At 34.7% G+C, this 19978-nt stretch overlaps 1 protein-coding gene across 1 annotated transcript in view; it reads left to right on the plus strand.

The window, feature by feature from the left end:
- The window catches only part of CSMD1 (CUB and Sushi multiple domains 1), a 1244565-nt gene that overhangs the window by 1164068 nt on the left and 60519 nt on the right, over positions 1 to 19978 (plus strand). Inside the window, exons 52-54 of the mRNA XM_049818613.1 lie at positions 3105 to 3278; positions 13160 to 13333; positions 17584 to 17757. Of these exons, the coding sequence (XP_049674570.1) occupies positions 3105 to 3278; positions 13160 to 13333; positions 17584 to 17757 (522 nt within the window). The remainder of the gene's footprint in view (positions 1 to 3104; positions 3279 to 13159; positions 13334 to 17583; positions 17758 to 19978) is intronic.

The raw sequence follows: 19978 nt of genomic DNA on the forward strand, positions 1-19978 counted from the left end.
CAGGGCAGCACAGAAGATCCCAGCATCTGAAGGAAAATGGCCAACTGACAGGCCTAGCATACTAGGCAGAACTGGAAATAAAATTTAGGCATTCAGTTTTTCAAAGTATTATGTCATTTCAGTGAGATATTCAAATTCAGTATTTCATCCTGAAAGAGAAGGTTTTTTTTCCTTTTGAGAGAGTGACCTTTTTTTTTTTTTTTTTTTTTAAATTCAGTGAAGTTTCTAATGTTAGAAAATATTTGGGAATGGCAATTCTGAAACAAGCTGAATCAATAAGAGAATTTTTATGGCAGCACTGTAGGAAAGAATTCTTGGCATCAGGTGAACAGCTTACACCTTAATGGTAAATTACACCTTCTGGTATTTTTTAAGAAAAGAGAACAGAATCATTCTGCTCTGTCAAACTCTCTCAAGTCTGCAGATATGTCAATAATACCTTATGACAAATAATACCAGAAGTATTTCATATGATTCTATGATAGTGATAATAGAATGAACATAAACATCAGGTAGCTTTTCATATTCCAAACAAATGGTTGAGCAAAACCTTCAGTATGATATACATATCATGACAAACAGAAGACAAAATTAATTTGCCTAAATACAAGCTCCTAATGCCATATGAGACAAATTGCAGTATCTAACCTGGTAGATAGTAAAGACAACTTGGGAGAGATTCTCAGCCTTCTTCAACAGCAGCTGGAGGCTAGACAGAACACCCAAAGTCATCTCAGATGGTACCAAATCACTCCCAAGGGTGATTCAAGTATAAATTGACAAAATCTGTCACCAGTACTGGGAAGTGTGTGGCTACAAACCTCAGGCACAGAATTTAGAGAGGCAGTATTAGAGAATGATGCTAGCATGGGAAAAGAAGAATATAGAAAAGAGAACAAAGAAGGATGTACACCATTTAACTAAAAATAATATAAAACAATATTTATTTTCTAGAAAAGAAAAAATGAGAGTTTTCAGAACAAGGCTGAGCGAGCTACCTATAACAGCAATCAGTATGACACACATGAAAGCAGTGTATTTGATCTTATCAAAATGATGATGGGTTGTGGAAGAGTATTGGTTCTAGTTTATTCCGTTAGTTTTGTTTGGGGAAAATTTCCTTTTGAAAATATTCAATTGGAAAAATAAGGTGACTCTTCTATAACTCTTATAAATGAGTCATAGCTATATCAATTTTCTTTTCAAATTTAAAACTAAAGTTTTTTTTTTAATTATATTAACTGCAATTGTGGCCCTTTCCTTTTGTGCACACTTACTAAAAACCCTAGTTTTGTATTTGCTGCCTAATATGCAGCTACTGTTCAGCTGCTGAGAAGTCTTTCAAAAGCTATTCTTGATCAACCTCTACAATTACAGAATTTCTATGTAAGCAGAAAATGGGATGACCAATATGGGATGCAATTAACACAAAGCAAAGTATTAGGTAGATACAGAAACCCAAGATGTTGCTGATTGAAGGTATATTAGTGTATTTATAAGACAGGTAAATTATTTTTCCCTCTTATAGAGGACTGCTTAGGATTTAATTATGGCAAATTTCATCCCCCAATAAATGTTCAGTACTATTTCCATTGGATACAGATCATTAAGATCCCAAAATACACTGTAGAGTATTTTGAGGAGTCTACTGTTTACTTTCTGTCTGTTATTCACGTGCTAAGGATAGGTGATACAAATATAGATTCTAGCTGTTTATATTTCTGAAGTAGCAGGAAAGCTAATTGAAACACTGATGATTAGGCATTTAGATCATATTTATCAATATCTACTTGTGAATAGTATGTCTAAAGGAACTGCAAAACATCAAATTAAGGGGGTTCTGGATTAAGAGAAACCTAAATAGTAAATTTATTTTATTTGTTTCAGAATATGCTGAACAGCTGCCTAACAAATCATGAGGTGGCTCATTATTATGTATTTTACTTATTTTTAACTGTAATCACTGTAATTTAAAATAATAAAGCATTTGTAATATGTTTAGAACAATTCATTCTGTTGCATTTTAGAAAAATAATTTGACTTTTCTAACATATGCATAAGTGTAATTAATAATCAGCATTAGCATTAGAGGTTACAATGTTAGCCTACTCCACAAATTACATTAATGTGACTTGATTGTAGTCAAAAGGAGTCTTATCCACCTCTGGAAGCCTTACATGCATAAGAAACTTTGATCACATATATTCTGATTATGACTGAGTTAGCTGCACAGTGGTATGTACTTGATTTTATCCAACTTCTACCCATTTCCATGTTGTTTACTATAATGAACCTTTTAAAATATAGAAGAACATGGCCTTGAGGTTTCAGAAAGGAAGTTTAGTTGTGATTAACATGCTTTTGAAAGTAAACCCATGATTTATGCTAACGTATAATAAAATACAATTGAAGCTTTTGAAGGCATTGGTCTGCATCTTAAATTACAATATTATTGATATATTTTTCTAGAAACAAAAGACATAACAGGACAGTTTAAATTAGATTTTGATACATTCTTAAAAGGTAATTTCTCATGTGCTGCCTGTAATAGCTGTGGGTTGCAGCTTATGCTACAGAAGGCTTCTGTGATAAGGGGTCAAGCCTAGCCTTAAGAAAAAACAGATTTATAGTTTTAGCAAATAGACTACCATATATGTTATATGGTTATGAATAGTAGTTGGGAATAAGAGAAAAGACAGTTCATAACAATTCAGAGTACTACATGTTAAAAAAGGTAATATCTTTAAACAGACATAAAACTTAAAATGGCCAGAGAAGGTGTATTTGGGGAGTAGCCAGGAGTACGTACACATGGAATATAACCACAACCTTCCCAGGCATTCGTGTAATTCCCTTGTTTCAGAACTGGAAATAAAGATTGTGTTTAAGCTGCCTTCAAGATGTGAAGATATCCTAATGAATTTTCAGATTTAGAACATATGTTGCCAAATCAAGCATAGTTGTAAGCCCTTACTATGGAATACAACTCACTCCTATTACATTTACTTTTTAAGAAAATGTGAGGTGGTATATTGTCTTCCTGTCTAAGAAATTATGAAAAGTGTTTTCATATTTCAGTTTGTTCTGTTTGGTTTTTTTCCTAGTTATCTCCTGTGGTGGTCTTCCGTCTCCACCAAATGGAAATAAGATTGGAACCTTAACAGTGTATGGAGCTACTGCAATATTCACCTGTAACACAGGATACACATTAGTTGGTTCTCATGTGAGAGAATGCTTGGCAAATGGTCTCTGGAGTGGTACTGAAACCCAATGCCTAGGTAAAAAAACAAATTTCTGTTTTTTCTTTTGTTTTGTTTTAAGCAAACACAGTATCAAGTACTGGAATTCAGCTTTTATCAGCAACAGCATTTTTAAATCAATGAAAAATAAAGGTAACTTAAATACAGAAATATTGTGTACTGCATATGATTTGATACTGTTCTACAAGCATATAACTTTTTATTAGAAATTAGATTATATTTGATGTTGTTGGAATGCTCTTTGGACCAGCGGGGTTTTGTAAGTGACTCAAGTGATTGCCCACATTTACAGTACTTTGATCTGCTTTGTGGAGCAGTCAAAGGGTGTGTGATGAAACTAAGCTGGAAGATGAACTTCAGTTCAGGAGTATTCCTGATGCATCCCAACTACAAATGAGCTTTCAGCATATTGAACATTCAGTCAAGGGAAGTAGACAAGAGACAGCCCATAGCACAGCAAAGCCAACACCCTTCCAAACCCTGAGTTTGGACCTTAAGTTCTCATCCCAACTCCTTCATTCTTCAGATCCACTCATGTTGGTTTGCACTCCTAATATAGACATAAGGAAACTGTTTTCTTTTTCAGTTACCTTTGAGGCTCAGCAGTGGCTGAATTCTTGGTTGTAGACAGTATATTTATTTCTGGAATCTTTTATTTGTTTTGTCTGCCTTCGTTTTGCAGATTTTCTTCTTGCCTCACAGCTGAATGTACTCAGTTGCTCTCAGGAAAGGAGGAATCTCTTTTTTCTTCTCCAGAGTTCAGCCTCACTTAAAAAGCAGCTTTCTTCTCTGCTGCCTGGCCACATCATTTTAGCAGAACACAAAGTATTCCATGCCTGTGTAGTACCTTTTAAACAAAACAGTTTGACCATCTATCATATGCAAGAATTGAATTGTTTTACAGAGGAAATAATTAATTGATTTAAACAAAACAAAACAAAACAACTTGAGTAACTAAGATATCATTATCCAGAATAATCCGTATTCCTGGGGTTTTTTTTCAGCAATGAAACAGTAAAAGCATTGCTTTATAAGGAAATTATAGTAGTTGTAACATGAATTGTCAGAAATTATTCTCTATCCAGAACTTGCTTCTTGTAAAATTTTCAGGTAGGCTAGAGCAGTGTTTGGCTAATTAGATACATGTCTAACAGTAATATTTGACTTAAAGCTTTTAAATAAATTATGCTGATTCATTTCTAAATTATAAAATCCCTTGTCCTCCTACTCTGTAGAAATGTTAAGTTTTTAAAAACTATATTAACATGAAAATTTTGCACGTGAAAAATAAAATGCCAGTTATCTTCCTCTGACCTTGGTATCTTCAAAACATCCCACTAAAAGAGTCTATCCAGATATGTTCTGCAGTAGCTCACGAAGACCAACATACTTTTGCCCTGTCTGAAGAAATGAATTCAAAATGAAACTGAAAAAAACCCTTTTTCTAAGCATCAGTTCTTCAAACCTTCATGCTGTCTGAAGAATCCCTGATGTTGTCAATTCCATGAACCAAGTCAAAATAAACCTGACATCTACATTTACAATAAATTTTTGTCAGTTTGGATCTGTGAGAAAGAAGTTTTACATGTGCCTAAGGAACTGATAATGAAAGGTTGCTGAGCATTCTTAGACACCTGAATCCATTCTTAACTTTCTCGATGTCAATAGTGTCACTGTCTTTCTGTGTTCAGATAGACATACATATGATTTCTGGCATATCAGGTTGCTGGTGCTCATTACCTTATAGATGTAAGTGATAAGTAGGCAGTCTGTGCTGGTTTGCCTTAAATTTCTAAGCAAAGTTACTTCATAGAACCATCATAAAGGGTGTTTGCAGTTATGGATCTTTGAGTTCATGCTCTCACCAAGGTGCAAAACTGAAAGAAATGGCTACAGTTCCCCTGAGCAAAACATAGAAAATCAGAGCTGCATTTTAAAACACAGCAACATTCCCCTGGTAGAATATTTTATTAAAAGAAAAGAAGAACATCTGCATCCCAATAACCAGGTGTGATGGGACCACATACCAACTCAATCACGTCTTCAAAAAAACAATTTTCAAGTGTCATAAATTTCATCTTAGCAGGTTATTAAGGAAAAAGAATAGCAAGTATCTTTAGATAAACATGATTTTTAACAGAGTACTAGTGAGAACATCCTGCATTTCTGAAGATCTTTAATGTCTGAAAGTTCTTCTAGAGAAAATATTTTGAAACAGGTTGCAAACCACAAGACAGTAATGGAGTAACAGACAAAAGCATAATAATCTAACCTTGATGAAAGAGAATGTGGAGTTAATCAGCTGCATTTTAACTCTATTCTTCATCAGTATAGAACAGACAATTTGATCTATTGGGGTTTAGATGAAATACAGAAATATAGGAGTCTTCTCTCAGAGGCAGGGATAAAATCTCAGTCTTGGTGTCCTACTTGCCATGGCGATTGCCTTTTCTTGTTTTAATTCAGATACTAGGCTGTAGCAGCAAGGAAAATGAAGACAGAATCTTTTCAGAAAAAAATAGCATGAGATCATGTAATTCAAATCTCAGTTAAGATTTTATAACCTTTGATCATGTATTCCCGATTGAGTCCTTCATTTTGCAACAGTAATGTTTGTAGTACAGTTTTTGTGAATATAGTTTTACAGTATGTCATCTCTTAAGCTACAGGGTGGTCAGAAGTAGTGACCATTGTCTGATAGAGCTAACCTAGCTTCTAAATGGCAGTTTTTTATTGGTGAGTTCCCAGCACGACGTAGTTGTTTCTGGCAAATTTTGTGAAGAGGAAAACCACTTCTCTGGCATGGTATATTTTCAATTCCATACACTTTACTTTTCAATTTAAAATGTGCTGTATTAAACATGATGTCATTTTGTTATAGGAAATAATGGCATAAATGGACTATACTTTAATTACTATTTATTTTGATATTTAGAACGGTAAAGGAGTAAAATAGATTTTTTTTTTTTTTATTATTATTTTTTTTTTTTTTTTACCTAGGAAAAAGAATTCCACTAAGGTGCTGGTTAGGGGAATGCTATGCTTCAGCATTACTTTTTCACATACATAAGTTCATCAATTCCACAGTGGAACTATGTAAGAGGTTTGTATGTGAAGATACATCAGCTTCCTACTGGTGTCAGGTTATCCCTGGACTGAGGCTGACTTTTAAAAGATGTTGGAACTGCAACTGTGAAGATCCAACAGCCTCAAATTTGCATGTGTAGGAGTATTTTCCTCAGCCCTTTCTTCTGTTGCAAACACACAAGCTGTATTGTAAAAAGAGCTATTACCCCTCAGGTTTTTGCAGTGTGTTATACCATTCATTGCCAGTGTAGTGCCTTGCACCTGCATTTAATAATTTCAAGCATAAAGATATGTGTTAGCATTCATTCATTTTGACTAACCTGAAATAGCACTTCATCATCTGATCAATAATAACAGGATTAGTACTTATGTACTGCTTTTCTTTTTTAAAGGCTATACACACAGGATAATTTACCTGCCAAAATATACAAACTAAATAATATACAAATCTCAGTGGATTCTGTTTGTATTATAAATAACTCCTGCTCATGGAAGGCTGGAAAAGATTTTTTTCTTCTATTCTGACTACTGAGAAATATATTTTACCACCGAACACCCCAGAAGATTGTCTATGGTAGCCATAAATTTGGATTCAAATAGCGTAGAGATGGAGAACTGATCAGTACAGGACTTACATAGCAAACAGTTTATTCTTGAAATCGGTTTAAAAACTACACACAGTGACGCTTTTAACTCTTTGGGAAACAGCTAATAAGTTTACAAGATCTCATAATTAGGAAAGCCAGTATTTATATACAGCTTGAATTTCATTTAGATTAATTAATCCTTTTCTTCTCCAGGAGTGATTTGCTGTTGGATTTTGTCTGTTTCATTTTTTTGCAAATCTGCATTGAAATTGGGTGAAATTGGTATCCATTATTGTATCCTGTTGGTCATAACTAACAGCTTTTTTTTTTTTCACCTGACTATCTGCATTTTGAATGATTTCTACAGATCTATTCCCACTTGTAATGAACACAGGACCTCTTGCAGGAACTATTAATGCAGTAAGAGCAATGCTTGTCTTATGATACTTCCCAATTATTTTTCTAAAAAATTTGGTGGACTTCAGTTTCTATTTGATTGATTGCATTGCTCAATGCAACCCTATGCTTAGAGCTTTTAAATGCATGGATCTACCTCACTAGACAAAGAAGATCACTTTTAGAGCTGGAAGGTTGTTAATCACTATTTAGTCTTTGCTATTTCAAAATCAGACAAGCTCTATAGTGCCAAAAATCTGCACAGCTCTGCGTGTGGAAGTCTAAATTTGAGTTATCATCCCATGCATGCTGCAGAAGGTTATATTTCTGCTACTAAACCTCTTCCTGCCTCTCTACATTCTCTCACATAAGGGATTTTCACACCATGTACTTTAGACACCTAATTTAGATGCAATTTAGAGTACAATCTAAGATCCTAAATTCCCAACAAGGTCAATGGAACTATGCAGGCTCCTCCAGAGAGCAATTCAGGAAAGGTAAATTCTTAAATTTTAAAGCTAGATGATGTGAATGCCACCAGTTGTGTATTCCTAAGTTTCAAGACAGCATGCACCAAATTTATTTCAGAGGTGCCTTTAGGACTTACCTGAAGCCTGTGAAAATCAGGAGGCAGACACCCAGGGAGCTCTGAATGAGCCTTTCCATTTCAAAGGAATGATAATGAGTCAGAGATTCTTTTTACCTACACTGTACCTGCATGAATGTAATTCAGGACAGCTGTAGATGAAAATAGGTATCACTTTATGTTACCCACTGGCCTGTGTAGAATCAATTTATGATTTCAGGCCAGCTGAGTACACTAATTTCTGCATCTTGGGAAAGGGTTTGTCAAGTTTGTCAAGCCCTTATTACTTTTCTCAAAAGAAAGCTAAAACCAATGACTCTAGTTAATGAGTCCAAGGCTAAATATAAGACCTAAGTCTTCAGGTAGTTAGTATTACATGTATTTTTTTCTTAGTTATACAAGGATAAATAAGAATTGTTAGGCAAGATTTTTTTTCAGTTTCACTCAATTACTCACACTGCTGATATTTCATATCTCTTCCCCTTTTTTTCCTTCCAAGAATAATTGCACCTATAAGTCACAAAACACACGTGTTTGTGTCTATGCTTTGTGTATGGGGGTGTGCATTGCGTCTGGCATCCAGCCAGGGTCAACCCACCACAGGGTGACCATACGTACATGTAAGGCATAGATCAAATTGGAAACATTTAAGAATTTGCTTAACTCTTTCTCTAGTATTGGTGGCATTTAATCATGGACTAAAGTGTTTTCCTGAACAGATATTTTTACTGACTTTTTATGACTTTCAGGTGCAAAACTATACATAAACACGTCAAGGGCATACTTCAAAATCTAAACTTAAGTATAATATCTACTCCATTCCATTTTCATGAAATTTTAGCATTTTTTTTCCCAAAAAAAGTAAAATTCCATATCTTATGTAATTCTATAATATATATAATTCTCTGCATTTATCAGTGTGAAACACATCCTGCTGATGATTGTGCTTGTGTAAAAATATTTGATCCTGTAATTGATAAGTCATAGGTAAACTGCAGTATGGTACTGTGATACGGGCTTATATTTCAAATTCTTATTAAAATAAAATAGAATTATTTGTATCTTGCTTTCCACATGTTTTAGGCTAAAACTACTGAACCAACATTGAACAATGTGAACAATTTCCTTAATACTTGAGAGCATATTTTATTAAAGAATCCACTAGAAGCCTCCTTAATTTTCTTTTAATCTAATTTTACTTGATGGGAAAATTACATACATTTTGTGTTATTGCACTGCTCTTGCCATTCTCAAGCTGCAGGAATATTTAATTTAAATAAGTCAAAATTCTCAGAAAAATCATTAAATCCACTGGCTGGAATGATCTGTAAATGAAATGACTCACATAGGAAGTCCAGCAACTTGTTAAATTCCCCTTTAAGAGAAAGTGCATAATATTTTGTATTTTGCATTATGCTAATTGGCACATCTCAGCTATCTTTCTTCTTGAAATTTCCTGTGGTTCCCTGTGTTTGGCTTCAGTGCAGCAACTGCTTTTCAATTCTTCACCCTTTAGGTCTAGAAAAATTTAAAAAACCCAAACAGATGTATTCCACTCTATTTTCTATAAATACAGCTTCTCTTTTCCCATTTTACCTCTGTTTCATAGATTTCCTTTCCCCAAATCTGCCATTGTCCCAATTGCCTGAATGACAATTTTCAGAATTATCCCAATGCCTGAGTATGTAGGGCCGTGAAAAATTGTTTTCTTTAGAAGAAATTATTATTAAAACTGAGGTATACCTCTGCTCTAGTACATAATTCATCTAGGCTGTAGATTAGCCAGGCCATGAATTATTTACTTCTAGTAGTATGCTTAGGGGGGAGAGATGATACAGCAGTAGAGGGAATCAATTAAAGAACTACACAAATAAACTGAACTAATATCTATGATTTGACTGGGTAAGTCTGAGGTGATGCATATGTCATTGTGAGGCCTCTTTCTACCATGCTCGAAAGATGGGAACAACTGCAATTACTGGAAAAAAACTCAATTGTAACATCAGGTTTCCAAAGAAGGCAAGAGGCTAGCTATTTCACCTCAGTCCCTGGAAGAAATTAGGGAGCAAGTATTAGGAACTAAATCCATTTCAAGGCATAGGGAAAACAAGAAAATAACTGGGAACGGAAAGGATGGAACAATCAAACCAAACCTTAGTAATCTTACTGCCTTTTCCAATGACTGTCTCATCCAATGTAGACATCATTAGATTTCAGCAGTAGAGTTCTTTCACTTAGCGTTGTAGCAAAACTTTTGAAACAGTCTCCCATGATCTCCTTGTAGTCAAATTGCGAAGACAGGGACTGCATGGGGGGACTACAAAATGGGTGGGAAACTAGTTGAACCAACAAACTTTGAGGGTAGCATTTCATGATTCAAAGTATGACTAGTAGCCGGTGGATACTGAGGATGAATACTGAGGCCAATACTATCCAGCCTCTGTCAGTGACTTGGATAACAGGCTGGGGTGCAGCAAGGTTAAGGATGCCACCAAATGATGGGAGAACGGTTGATATGCTGGATTGCTAGACAGAGGGACCTTGAGAGTCTGGGGGAATGGGCCAACAATAAGCCCACAAAGTTCAACAAATACAGAATTCTACACTTTTCCAAGAATAATGCCATTCGTGAATACTGGCTTGGAACTGACTGCGTAGAGAGAAGCTTTACAGAAAGCAACGCAGGTGACCTAGTGGCAAGGCTGAACAAGAGTTAAAAATGTGGCCTTGCAGTAAAGAAGGTCACAGACTGGACTCTGAGCAGCAGTGTAGTCAGTGGGTCACGGTTATTACCTCCTCTTCAGCACTCATGTGGAAAACTGTGTGTAGTTTTTGTGTCCTCCACCGTACAAGAGAGATACTGGAAGCTGAAGCAAGTCTGGGGGAAGGGTCCTTTAAGGGGCTGGGGGCTGGAGGATGTGATAGACAAGGAGAGGCTGAGCGAGGCTGGAGGAGAGAGAATGGTAAGGGGGATCCTATTACTAATTTGGACTGAGATCAATAATGTAAATTATTCCATGAGGCACTTCAAGGAGAAAAATACACTTTCAATGACCCTGTTCTTCTCTGTTGCCATAGTCCTTGTCAGGGGAAGAGTAGCTGTGTAAGAAGTTGGCTGTGAAAACCTTACATTCATACTTTCTTCAACAAATTCACAGAACATCACAATGTCTCCTTAAAGACATCAGCAATCCTACAATTAAGATTATTATAATAATCCTGTATGTATGAAAAAAGTAATCAAGTGGCATGTGTTTTACCATTCTCATGTTTTAGAAGAGCCATTAAGCGTAAATGAAGTACACTGCCTAGCATTATTAAAGGGTCTTTATTAGAAAGGAGATTCAATCCCAAAGAAGCTAAATTACAAACAAGCTTGCTGTTGATGGATACAGCACAGAATGTCACAGCCCCCCATTCTAGAAGCAGACATGAGCCTCGGGTCCCTGTCCTCACATCTCAAAATGAGGACTTAGCATAGTTTCAGATGAAATTACTGCCAGGCGTAATTAATGTGTCACCAAAAAAATTGAACTTTTTTTCTCCTCTTTAATCAGTAAAGAGAAACAGTTTCCTGCTCAGCAGCTCTGTTTTCAAACAGAATGAAGAATCTAGGGAGAATAAAATCATTACTTGGCTTCCTTAGTGCCAAGAGTGCTATTAATCTGGAGTAATGTGTTCTGTATTGTTTAACAACAGCTGATATAACTAAGGAGGAAACAGTGCTGGTAGACATTCCTTCCTTTCCATGCCTTCATCCGTCTGGAAAAGGTGGCTATTTCAAAGTGTACTGACCACATTGGAAAGCAATATAAAGAGGAGTTCATTATAATTTTGACATGAATATGAATTTATAAGCACAGAAAAGGCATTAAATATGTCAGTTTAGCTAAGAATCAGCTGAAGGTAACATAAAGGTGACTATTATTTGGAAAGAGTAAACACAATAAAAACACTTTTTGCGATTCATTACTAAAAGCCATTAATAAATAAACATGAATTTAATTGTAGAAACTGGAGCTGAATGTTAGGAAATATTTGAACATAACAAGGTATACTTAGCTGTAGAATTTTTTTTTTTTTTTCAATAAGTCTGTGTAGAAACCTGCTTTCCATGTTGCAGGCTTTGAATTAGACTGAGAAAATTTCTAATAAATAAAAATAGGGGCCTAAATGGCATTGTAAAGGAGCTAATATAGCTAAGTGGGACATGCATACATATCTGAAATAACTCAGTGTTTCTTCTCTTGAAGGCAATAGACTGTGATCCCACAGAAATGATTTATGTTTTCTTTATTTTTTAAAAAATTAGTTATGTTTTGTTTTGTTTTGTTTTGTTTTGTTTTGTTTTAATGTGATTGCAGTCTTAGGATCTGTCTACTAATGTCTGAGGACCTGCTAGTGAGAAATCAGTTATTTGCTGGATATGTACAATAACAAGGGCTATGTTTGGTCTAATAAAATAATAACACCAGGACATGCAAACGAGCATGAAACTTGATTATGTCTCCTGTTAAATCATGAGAACAATGCCTAGACATGTTTTTCACTAAGATTCTCTGAGACAATTTCCAGGAACAGTTCAAGTTAGCTTAAACCAGTACTGATCCTGGTGGGCAGCTTGCTGGCAGCTGTGCTGCTTTGGAGGGCAAGAGATTTTCATTTTATGGATCTAGACTGCTCTGTGCTGGTTGGCCTCTGCCAGAGAATGGTCCCAACGATGTTTATTAGTAGAGATCTACTTACAAAGTCCAAGGCAAATCATGAATGAGAGAAACCAGAACTCTATGATGAAATAATAGCATGGGTTTAAGAGTTAAAGACATTTTAATTCACACTTCTCTGAGGAAAAAGGCATCCTTACTAAGGCAAAGGGGGAAAAAATATCCATGCTAAAATTGTCAGTTTTCTAGCAATTAAACAGAATGTTTTGTAATTTCAGACATTTGCAATTTACATTTTCCAGACATTCTTCTGACAAATTTGTCATTTCTGCAACAGAATCTGCAGAAAATATACATAGGAAAATTAAAACTATTTGAATATCACTTCACCCTAAAAAAGTAGAAGTGTCGCCTGTAGTTTTTACATCTCAGAACTTGTTCTGTACAGTGCAGTATTTGACTCTAATATGTTTTTTATTGAAAGCAAGGATGAAATTTTGTTTTCCTATCAGGATTCTTGCAAATGTTGGCAAATTTTGTAAGAATATATGTTTTTGATGTGTTGTTCTTTTATTGTAGCTGGTCACTGTGGTTCTCCGGACCCAATTGTAAATGGTCATATTAGCGGAGATGGTTTCAGTTATCGTGATACCGTAGTCTACCAGTGTAATCCTGGCTTTCGACTTGTTGGTACGTCTGTCAGAATTTGCCTACAGGATCACAAGTGGTCTGGACAAACTCCTGTTTGTGTCCGTAAGTATAATTAATTTTTCACTGAATTATTACTACTATTTTAAACATAATTGAACATTAACAGTGGATTGGGTGTTCAAAGGTGTTTGAAGGAGATGCTCAGATGAGATTTTTATTGGACCTATTTTCAATTGCAAGAGTCATTATGATAATCTAATGCAGTTTCTAACCTAGAACAGACTGAAAAATCTATATCCAGTAATTTCTGAATTCTGTTGTTTCAGAAACAGGATTACATAGGCATTGAAGTGGATTGAACAGCAGGCTGCAACTGTATAACTTCATTTATCTCTCTTTCTTTCTCCAGGCATAATTTCTATGTCAAATGTGGGTTTACTAAGCCTCTCCCCTATTTTTTCACCAGGAATACCAAAATCCCTTGGTCTATTTTCATTGTTTGGTGGGTAAAGCTGGAATACTGTTCATCTGTGCAGTTTTGATGGTGACTGCCCATTTTTCCATGTTGGCCTCCTAATATTTACCAGTGCAAGCCCAGGCATGGTATTGGATTATAACACATCTGTTAGAAAAAATGTTAACTTTTTTTATACCCTTTAGTAGGACTTTTTTTGCTCTTAATTTGCCTGCTTTTGGAAATCCCATAATTAATTGCTGGAGTTGTTGAGTCTTTCCTACTCTACTTCCATCCTCATTTGCATAGCAGTTTTTGTGACATTTTCTGAACCATCAGCCATTTAATCAGTCAAGTCTGATTTCTCTGCTTTTTATTTTACTACTTTATCATGTAGTTGATTTTATTGTTCTTTTTCAGTTTTAATAAGCCTCCCTATTTCTATACAATTTTTATTGTTTTTAATGGAGCAATTATATAAATTATTTCAATTTTGTAATTTTTTAAGATGTCTGCAATTCAGACAGAAGTACTTTTGTCTATGCAGAGATAGTCACTGAGATGATCAGCTTTTCTGTTCAATCTATGTTAGTATCCTGGTTTTATTTCTGAGAAAATACATTACTCATGAATCATTAGATTTAAAAATGTTCAGTATTTTCTGTCTTAGTGGTAAAATGAAAATTTCAACCCGTATACAGCTGCAGAAAATACCTGCCAAGTGTCATTGTCCTTTTAAAATCCTATTTATATCTTCAAGTGATTTATATTCATCAAAGGAGAAATGCCACCAGCTAGAAGTATTACTTTTAGTGGATTAATTTTACTGTGCAGTGAATAAAATCCCTTCAAAAGAAAGGCGCAAAGCTGAGGGGGGGTAGGAGGCTTTCTTCCTAAATTGATGTTATCGTTACTCTTATGAGAAGAACTGGCAGCAATTTCTGTCATTATAGGTTGTCTAATACTTCCCGTTACAACATGGTTTTCCTTTGCTTATAGCTGCCAGACTAAAGAGCCATACAAAATTATTTTTTATTATGTCAGCATCTAAGCTTCAGATGATTTTCCTATTTTTTTAAATTTATTTATTGTTCTATTTATTAAAAATTCTCATAAAAATGGCTGTTATTTCTGAGAAGGAAAGTAAAAATATACTGTTTACCAATGCTGGAAATGTGGTCTCTAATGTGATACTGAAATGGTTTTCTGACTGAGCAGTGTGGACCAGGAACTAGAAATATGGCAGAGGTACCATAAAGAAGTTATGGGCTGTGCCCCTGAAACTTTACCACAAATTGTCTTTATTTTGTGAGATTTTTACAGAAGATCACACATAATTTTCTATTTCTAATTGGCTTTGAAAGGAATTTCAGAGTTGCAAGTACTAGACATTGTAATCTTCAAAAAATATCTAAGGAAGGACTCAGAGTACTCCACCAGTAACTACTTTAGCTTCTTAGTTTCATATGAAAGTCAGCCGTCTTCATCTTGCACAATCTGTGACACACAGGTGTTTCCCTATTTCTTTATTGGATAACCAGTTGGACCACACTTTAGCCAAATATTTTCTGAAAGATCTTTTCACTTGCTGGTTATTGAGAGTTAACAGGAGATACAAAGTTGTCTGATCAGTTCCCTGTGAGTAGCAGCACAACAGAAATCAGGAGACGAACCTTCTTTGCTAAAAGTATGTGCTATATTGATGATGATTGAAACATTGGCTTAGTTATATAGCTAGGTACTCAGACTGTTGTTGTTTTGTTGGGTTTTTTTTTCTAAGTACTATCAGTACTACCATTATTTCTTCTGTGTTATGTATTTTCTGTGGTGAGATGGAAGTCTCCAGGGTCTAAGAAAGATACTGTGTTAAAGACTGGAGTATATATTTGGGAGTTATATTACATTAAGTGAGTTGATCTCTTTGCAATATAATAGGCAAATGTGTAATTCCTTAGCGAGTATTGATTTCAGACATGCCAGGTACATCTATTTTCCCATGACACATTTAGCATGTGTGTGGATACTCATGCATGTGCGTGCATGCATGGGTAAGAGTTATTTATATTAGGATGGAGGAGGGAATTTGTAATCCACCATTTAGATGACATAAAAACAACAGTAATAACCTTTACTTGAAATGTCTTGGCTACTGCTTAGGTAAACAGTATTAAATTGATTGCATAAAAAGCTTAGTGGTGATTGAAAACAATATAATGCCAAACTGATCTACTTTGCGTTTGTTGTTCTTTTTTGTTGTTTTTTTTTTTTAAAGATGCTTTTAAGTACTTGCTACTACTGTGTGAATCCAACTACTGCAGTGTTGGTCAGTCAACAGCTCAATGATATCTAGCAACTGTAATGGAGAGGTGACAGAACTAGGTGCAGTGATTAGGATCTCAGTGTCTGAGATCTTTAGTTTCTGGAAGGTGTTACAAAACCCAGCATCCTGTCAAGAGTAATAAGCTCTAACCAGGAGCTGGCTGACTAGGGTATGCTTCTGTTGAAAAGGGCAACTGAACAGAATTATCCATCATTATTAGAGCTTTTACAACAGACCTAAATTTATGTTGTTAAAACCTATGGCATATAATTTGTTCAGGAAACTGCAGAAAGTTAAAGGTAATAGCATTTTTTAAAAATTTAATAGGTTTTTTATATAAGAATTATGTTAAGTGATTTATTATGGCCCTGGAAATGGCTTTATTTATGGAAACTTGATCATCTGTAACAGTTTAGAAATGCAACAACTGGGCTAGAATTAAGTTGATCCTGTGCATGTAGTAAGATTTTATTCTGAAGTTTCGGGTTACATCTTCCAATGCTTCAAATGAGATGGTGCAGAAAAGATTCAAGTGTTTTAAGTAGATTTATTTACACAATTTAAGGGATAAATACATAAGTCTCTATACAAGAAGGTGTCCCATTTAATTCCCAAAGATCAGGTACTGTTGAAAATACTGTTTCACAGTTGAATTCCATGATAAAATAAAAAGAATCACATTTAAATTGGTTTTTCACATGTCTCTTCAAGTTAAAAAACAAACAAACCAAAAGTAATAAAGCAAAAGATAAACCTGTGTATAGGATATTTATTTGTGTATGATAAACATCACCAGCACAATGTTGAAAAGTTGTGTGTGTGTGTGCGTGTGTATGTATATATATATATATATATACACATTCTGGTTTTATATTGTCAGTATGATGCTTTTCTATATTTTTCTATATTATTTTAATGTCATGGAAAGCTAGAGCTTGACCATAATAAGTTTATTTTGTAAGTGTCATTTAAGCATAATCAACACATGTAATACACATAATGGGAAAGATTTACTCCCAACAATGATTTCTTTATTGCCATAAGAAAATCTGATTAAAAGGGGATCACTACTTCAGCAAAGCAACTCAAGAACTTTGGAACAGGAATGCTTCAGAACTCTAGAATGCTCTAGAAACAGTACATCAAATTCAATTTGTTTGGCCTTACTACATTTTGAAGCTTTTGGGGAAAAATATTTTTTTCAGTTGCATTAGTAGGAAATATGGTGAACTCTTTACGTTTTTTAAGGTCTAATACCTATCACATGAGTGTCAAAATGCATGTATATATGTAATTATATTACAACTTTCAACATAAGGTAAAATGTAGATTCTAGAAGTTTTATTGAAATAATTAAGATTTTTCTCCCAGCAGTTAAGAATTCTGAATGTATATATATCCTATTTTTTTCTTAAATTTCTTGTATAAATATAAAAGACAAATTCAGAAGAAAAACAAAACAAAACAAAACAAAAAAAAGAAACCAAACAAAGACAAAAGAGCTCTAACCTGTAAGTGATTCCATGGAATAGTACCTTTCAGTTAGATGCTAGCCTGCCTATTTATTTTTTTTAACAGCAATCACATGTGGACATCCTGGGAATCCAGCTCATGGAATGACTAATGGCAGTGAGTTCAATCTAAATGATGTTGTAAATTTTACTTGCAACACTGGGTACTTACTTCAGGGTGCTTCTCGAGCACAGTGCCGAAGCAATGGGCAGTGGAGTAGCCCTTTACCCAACTGCCGAGGTAAGAAACACTCTTATACATTCTCTGCTCTCTAATGACTTATTTCAGGCATGATCCTTTACCCTGCCTTCACAATACTGGGATATAATTCAGAAACCTGACCTTTAGGAACTTATTGCCACCTTTTTTGAGTTTTTTGCATTTCCATATTGGAAAATGGAGTTAGGACTGAGTATTGGGGAAGCCTAGGCTTTTCAGTATTTTATCTTAAAGTTTTCAGACTGCAATACCTATCATTTAATTTATAGACATAAAGTGTACTTTATATCACAAAAGTTATATTGCATTAATAAATCACAGTTGGCTATCTAGCCTGAATTAGGTGCACTAGAGTACAGTTTCCATAAGTGGTCCATTACTCCTATGAAAACATATTCTTGCATCAAAACACTCTTCATCCTTTTGTATTTCCTAGCAATGCCTGAGATGTTAATAACGCTTGTACATGTGAAACTTGACTTTTCTTTACCCAGAAAAAAATGATAAAGTAAGATTTAATTCTGATTGGTTTTTTGCGAAGACATATCTGAACTTAATTACTAGTACGCTCTGGGTAAGATGGAGATGTTTGAGAGATGAAACTGAAGCAAGGGTTTGCGTTATGAAGAAAGAAACCTGTGTATTGAATGTACGTATTATGGAAGGACAAAAAGAAACCATTCTAAAACACAGTCCAAAGTTCTCAGATTTCATTGTGTCCTTATCATTTATTTATCCAGATGCCAGAAATGTAATTAAGATTAAAAGGAAAACAAGTATCTAAAGTTACCCTATTGTTACTCTTTCCATTTATGGCCACTGTTTTTATATTTTCTTCAGCCTTTGGCTATTGTTGCAGAATATGGAGCTAATATCAAATCTTTGGTCTGTTCCACCAATATCTTTATCAGACCACCAAAATCTGTTCATTGGTCGATTGTTTTTTATGGTGTATGCCCCAAAATAGCTTGTACTGGTGTAGTACATGCTTTCTCAATGCTGAATCCAATAACATGGTGATAATATTTAATGATATTGTGAAATGTTTTCTTCTGAATCACTGAGGCAGATTGAATATCTTCTGGCTATAAAATAAATGCAAATTATCAGAGAGGTGAAAGGCAGGACATGACGTGAATCATGTAAGATATACTGAAAGATCTCAAAAGCCTGGAGAAAAGTTTCTGAGATACTGTATATCCTTCAGTGCTCTTTTTGTGAAGGCTCCAGAAGGAAATATATTTTAATGGATCTAATTTAAAACTGTTGTTTCTGGTCATATTCGCTTTTCAAAGCTGGAGTTGTCTGGGTCCATTTATAACTTTTGACAACAATACCAGTTTCCAAATGTGTAAAACAAGTAAAAAAATGATCAGTCTCTGGAGAGAACCTGATGATTTTGCCTGGTATGGAACTTGTAAAGAAATAGAACACAAAGACCAATCAACTGATTGATTGATCAATTGATCTATCTATACATGTATGCATATATCTAGAAAATACATACATATTATACCTAAGATAGATTTTTGAGTGTTAAATTGGAATTGGCAAGGCTGGCAAGATTTTCCTTCTGTGACATAATTTGGCAAAACTTTGCTAACTCATGCAACAAGTCATTTAGGATTTTCCTTAGGCTGATGAACCTTTCAGTTCTTTTGCATGGATTGTATCTCATGCCTGAATGCTGGCTACAAACTTAAGAAGCTAAACATTACATTACAAATTTTAAAAACATGATTTTTTAATTAATCTCATCTTCCACTATTCAGAATACAAGTCTGGAATTCTGTCGTCCTCTCTGATTAGAGAGGTCCAAGTTAGACAGCCTGTTGAAAAGGGGGTTAATACTAAAGCAGATAAAATAATGTCTCCAGAAATGCAATGGCTAGTAAGTTTTTCTTGAGTATTTTCTTTCACCAGAAAAATGATCACATAAATGTTAAATCGATGTAGGTACTATGCTTTTCGTCCCTTGTAACTTGTCTTTAATGTGCTAAAGGAAATTGCAGTCAGTGAAGTTGTGCTAAGGATACTAACATTGAGACTAAAAACCATGTAAAATAAGAAGTTAACTTCAGCTATTGGTAGCTTTATTATCTTCACCTGTTGTTTTATTAAAAATCATATTGTATTACAATGGTTGTTCCTAAGAATAATAATTATCTTTGGTGATTAGCTCACCATATTGTTTCAGAGATAGCTGATGCAATTTCAAGCTCAGTGTGTGTGGAATTAGATC

This window comes from Accipiter gentilis, chromosome 16, assembly GCF_929443795.1.
Source record: "Accipiter gentilis chromosome 16, bAccGen1.1, whole genome shotgun sequence".
NCBI lineage: Eukaryota > Metazoa > Chordata > Aves > Accipitriformes > Accipitridae > Astur > Astur gentilis.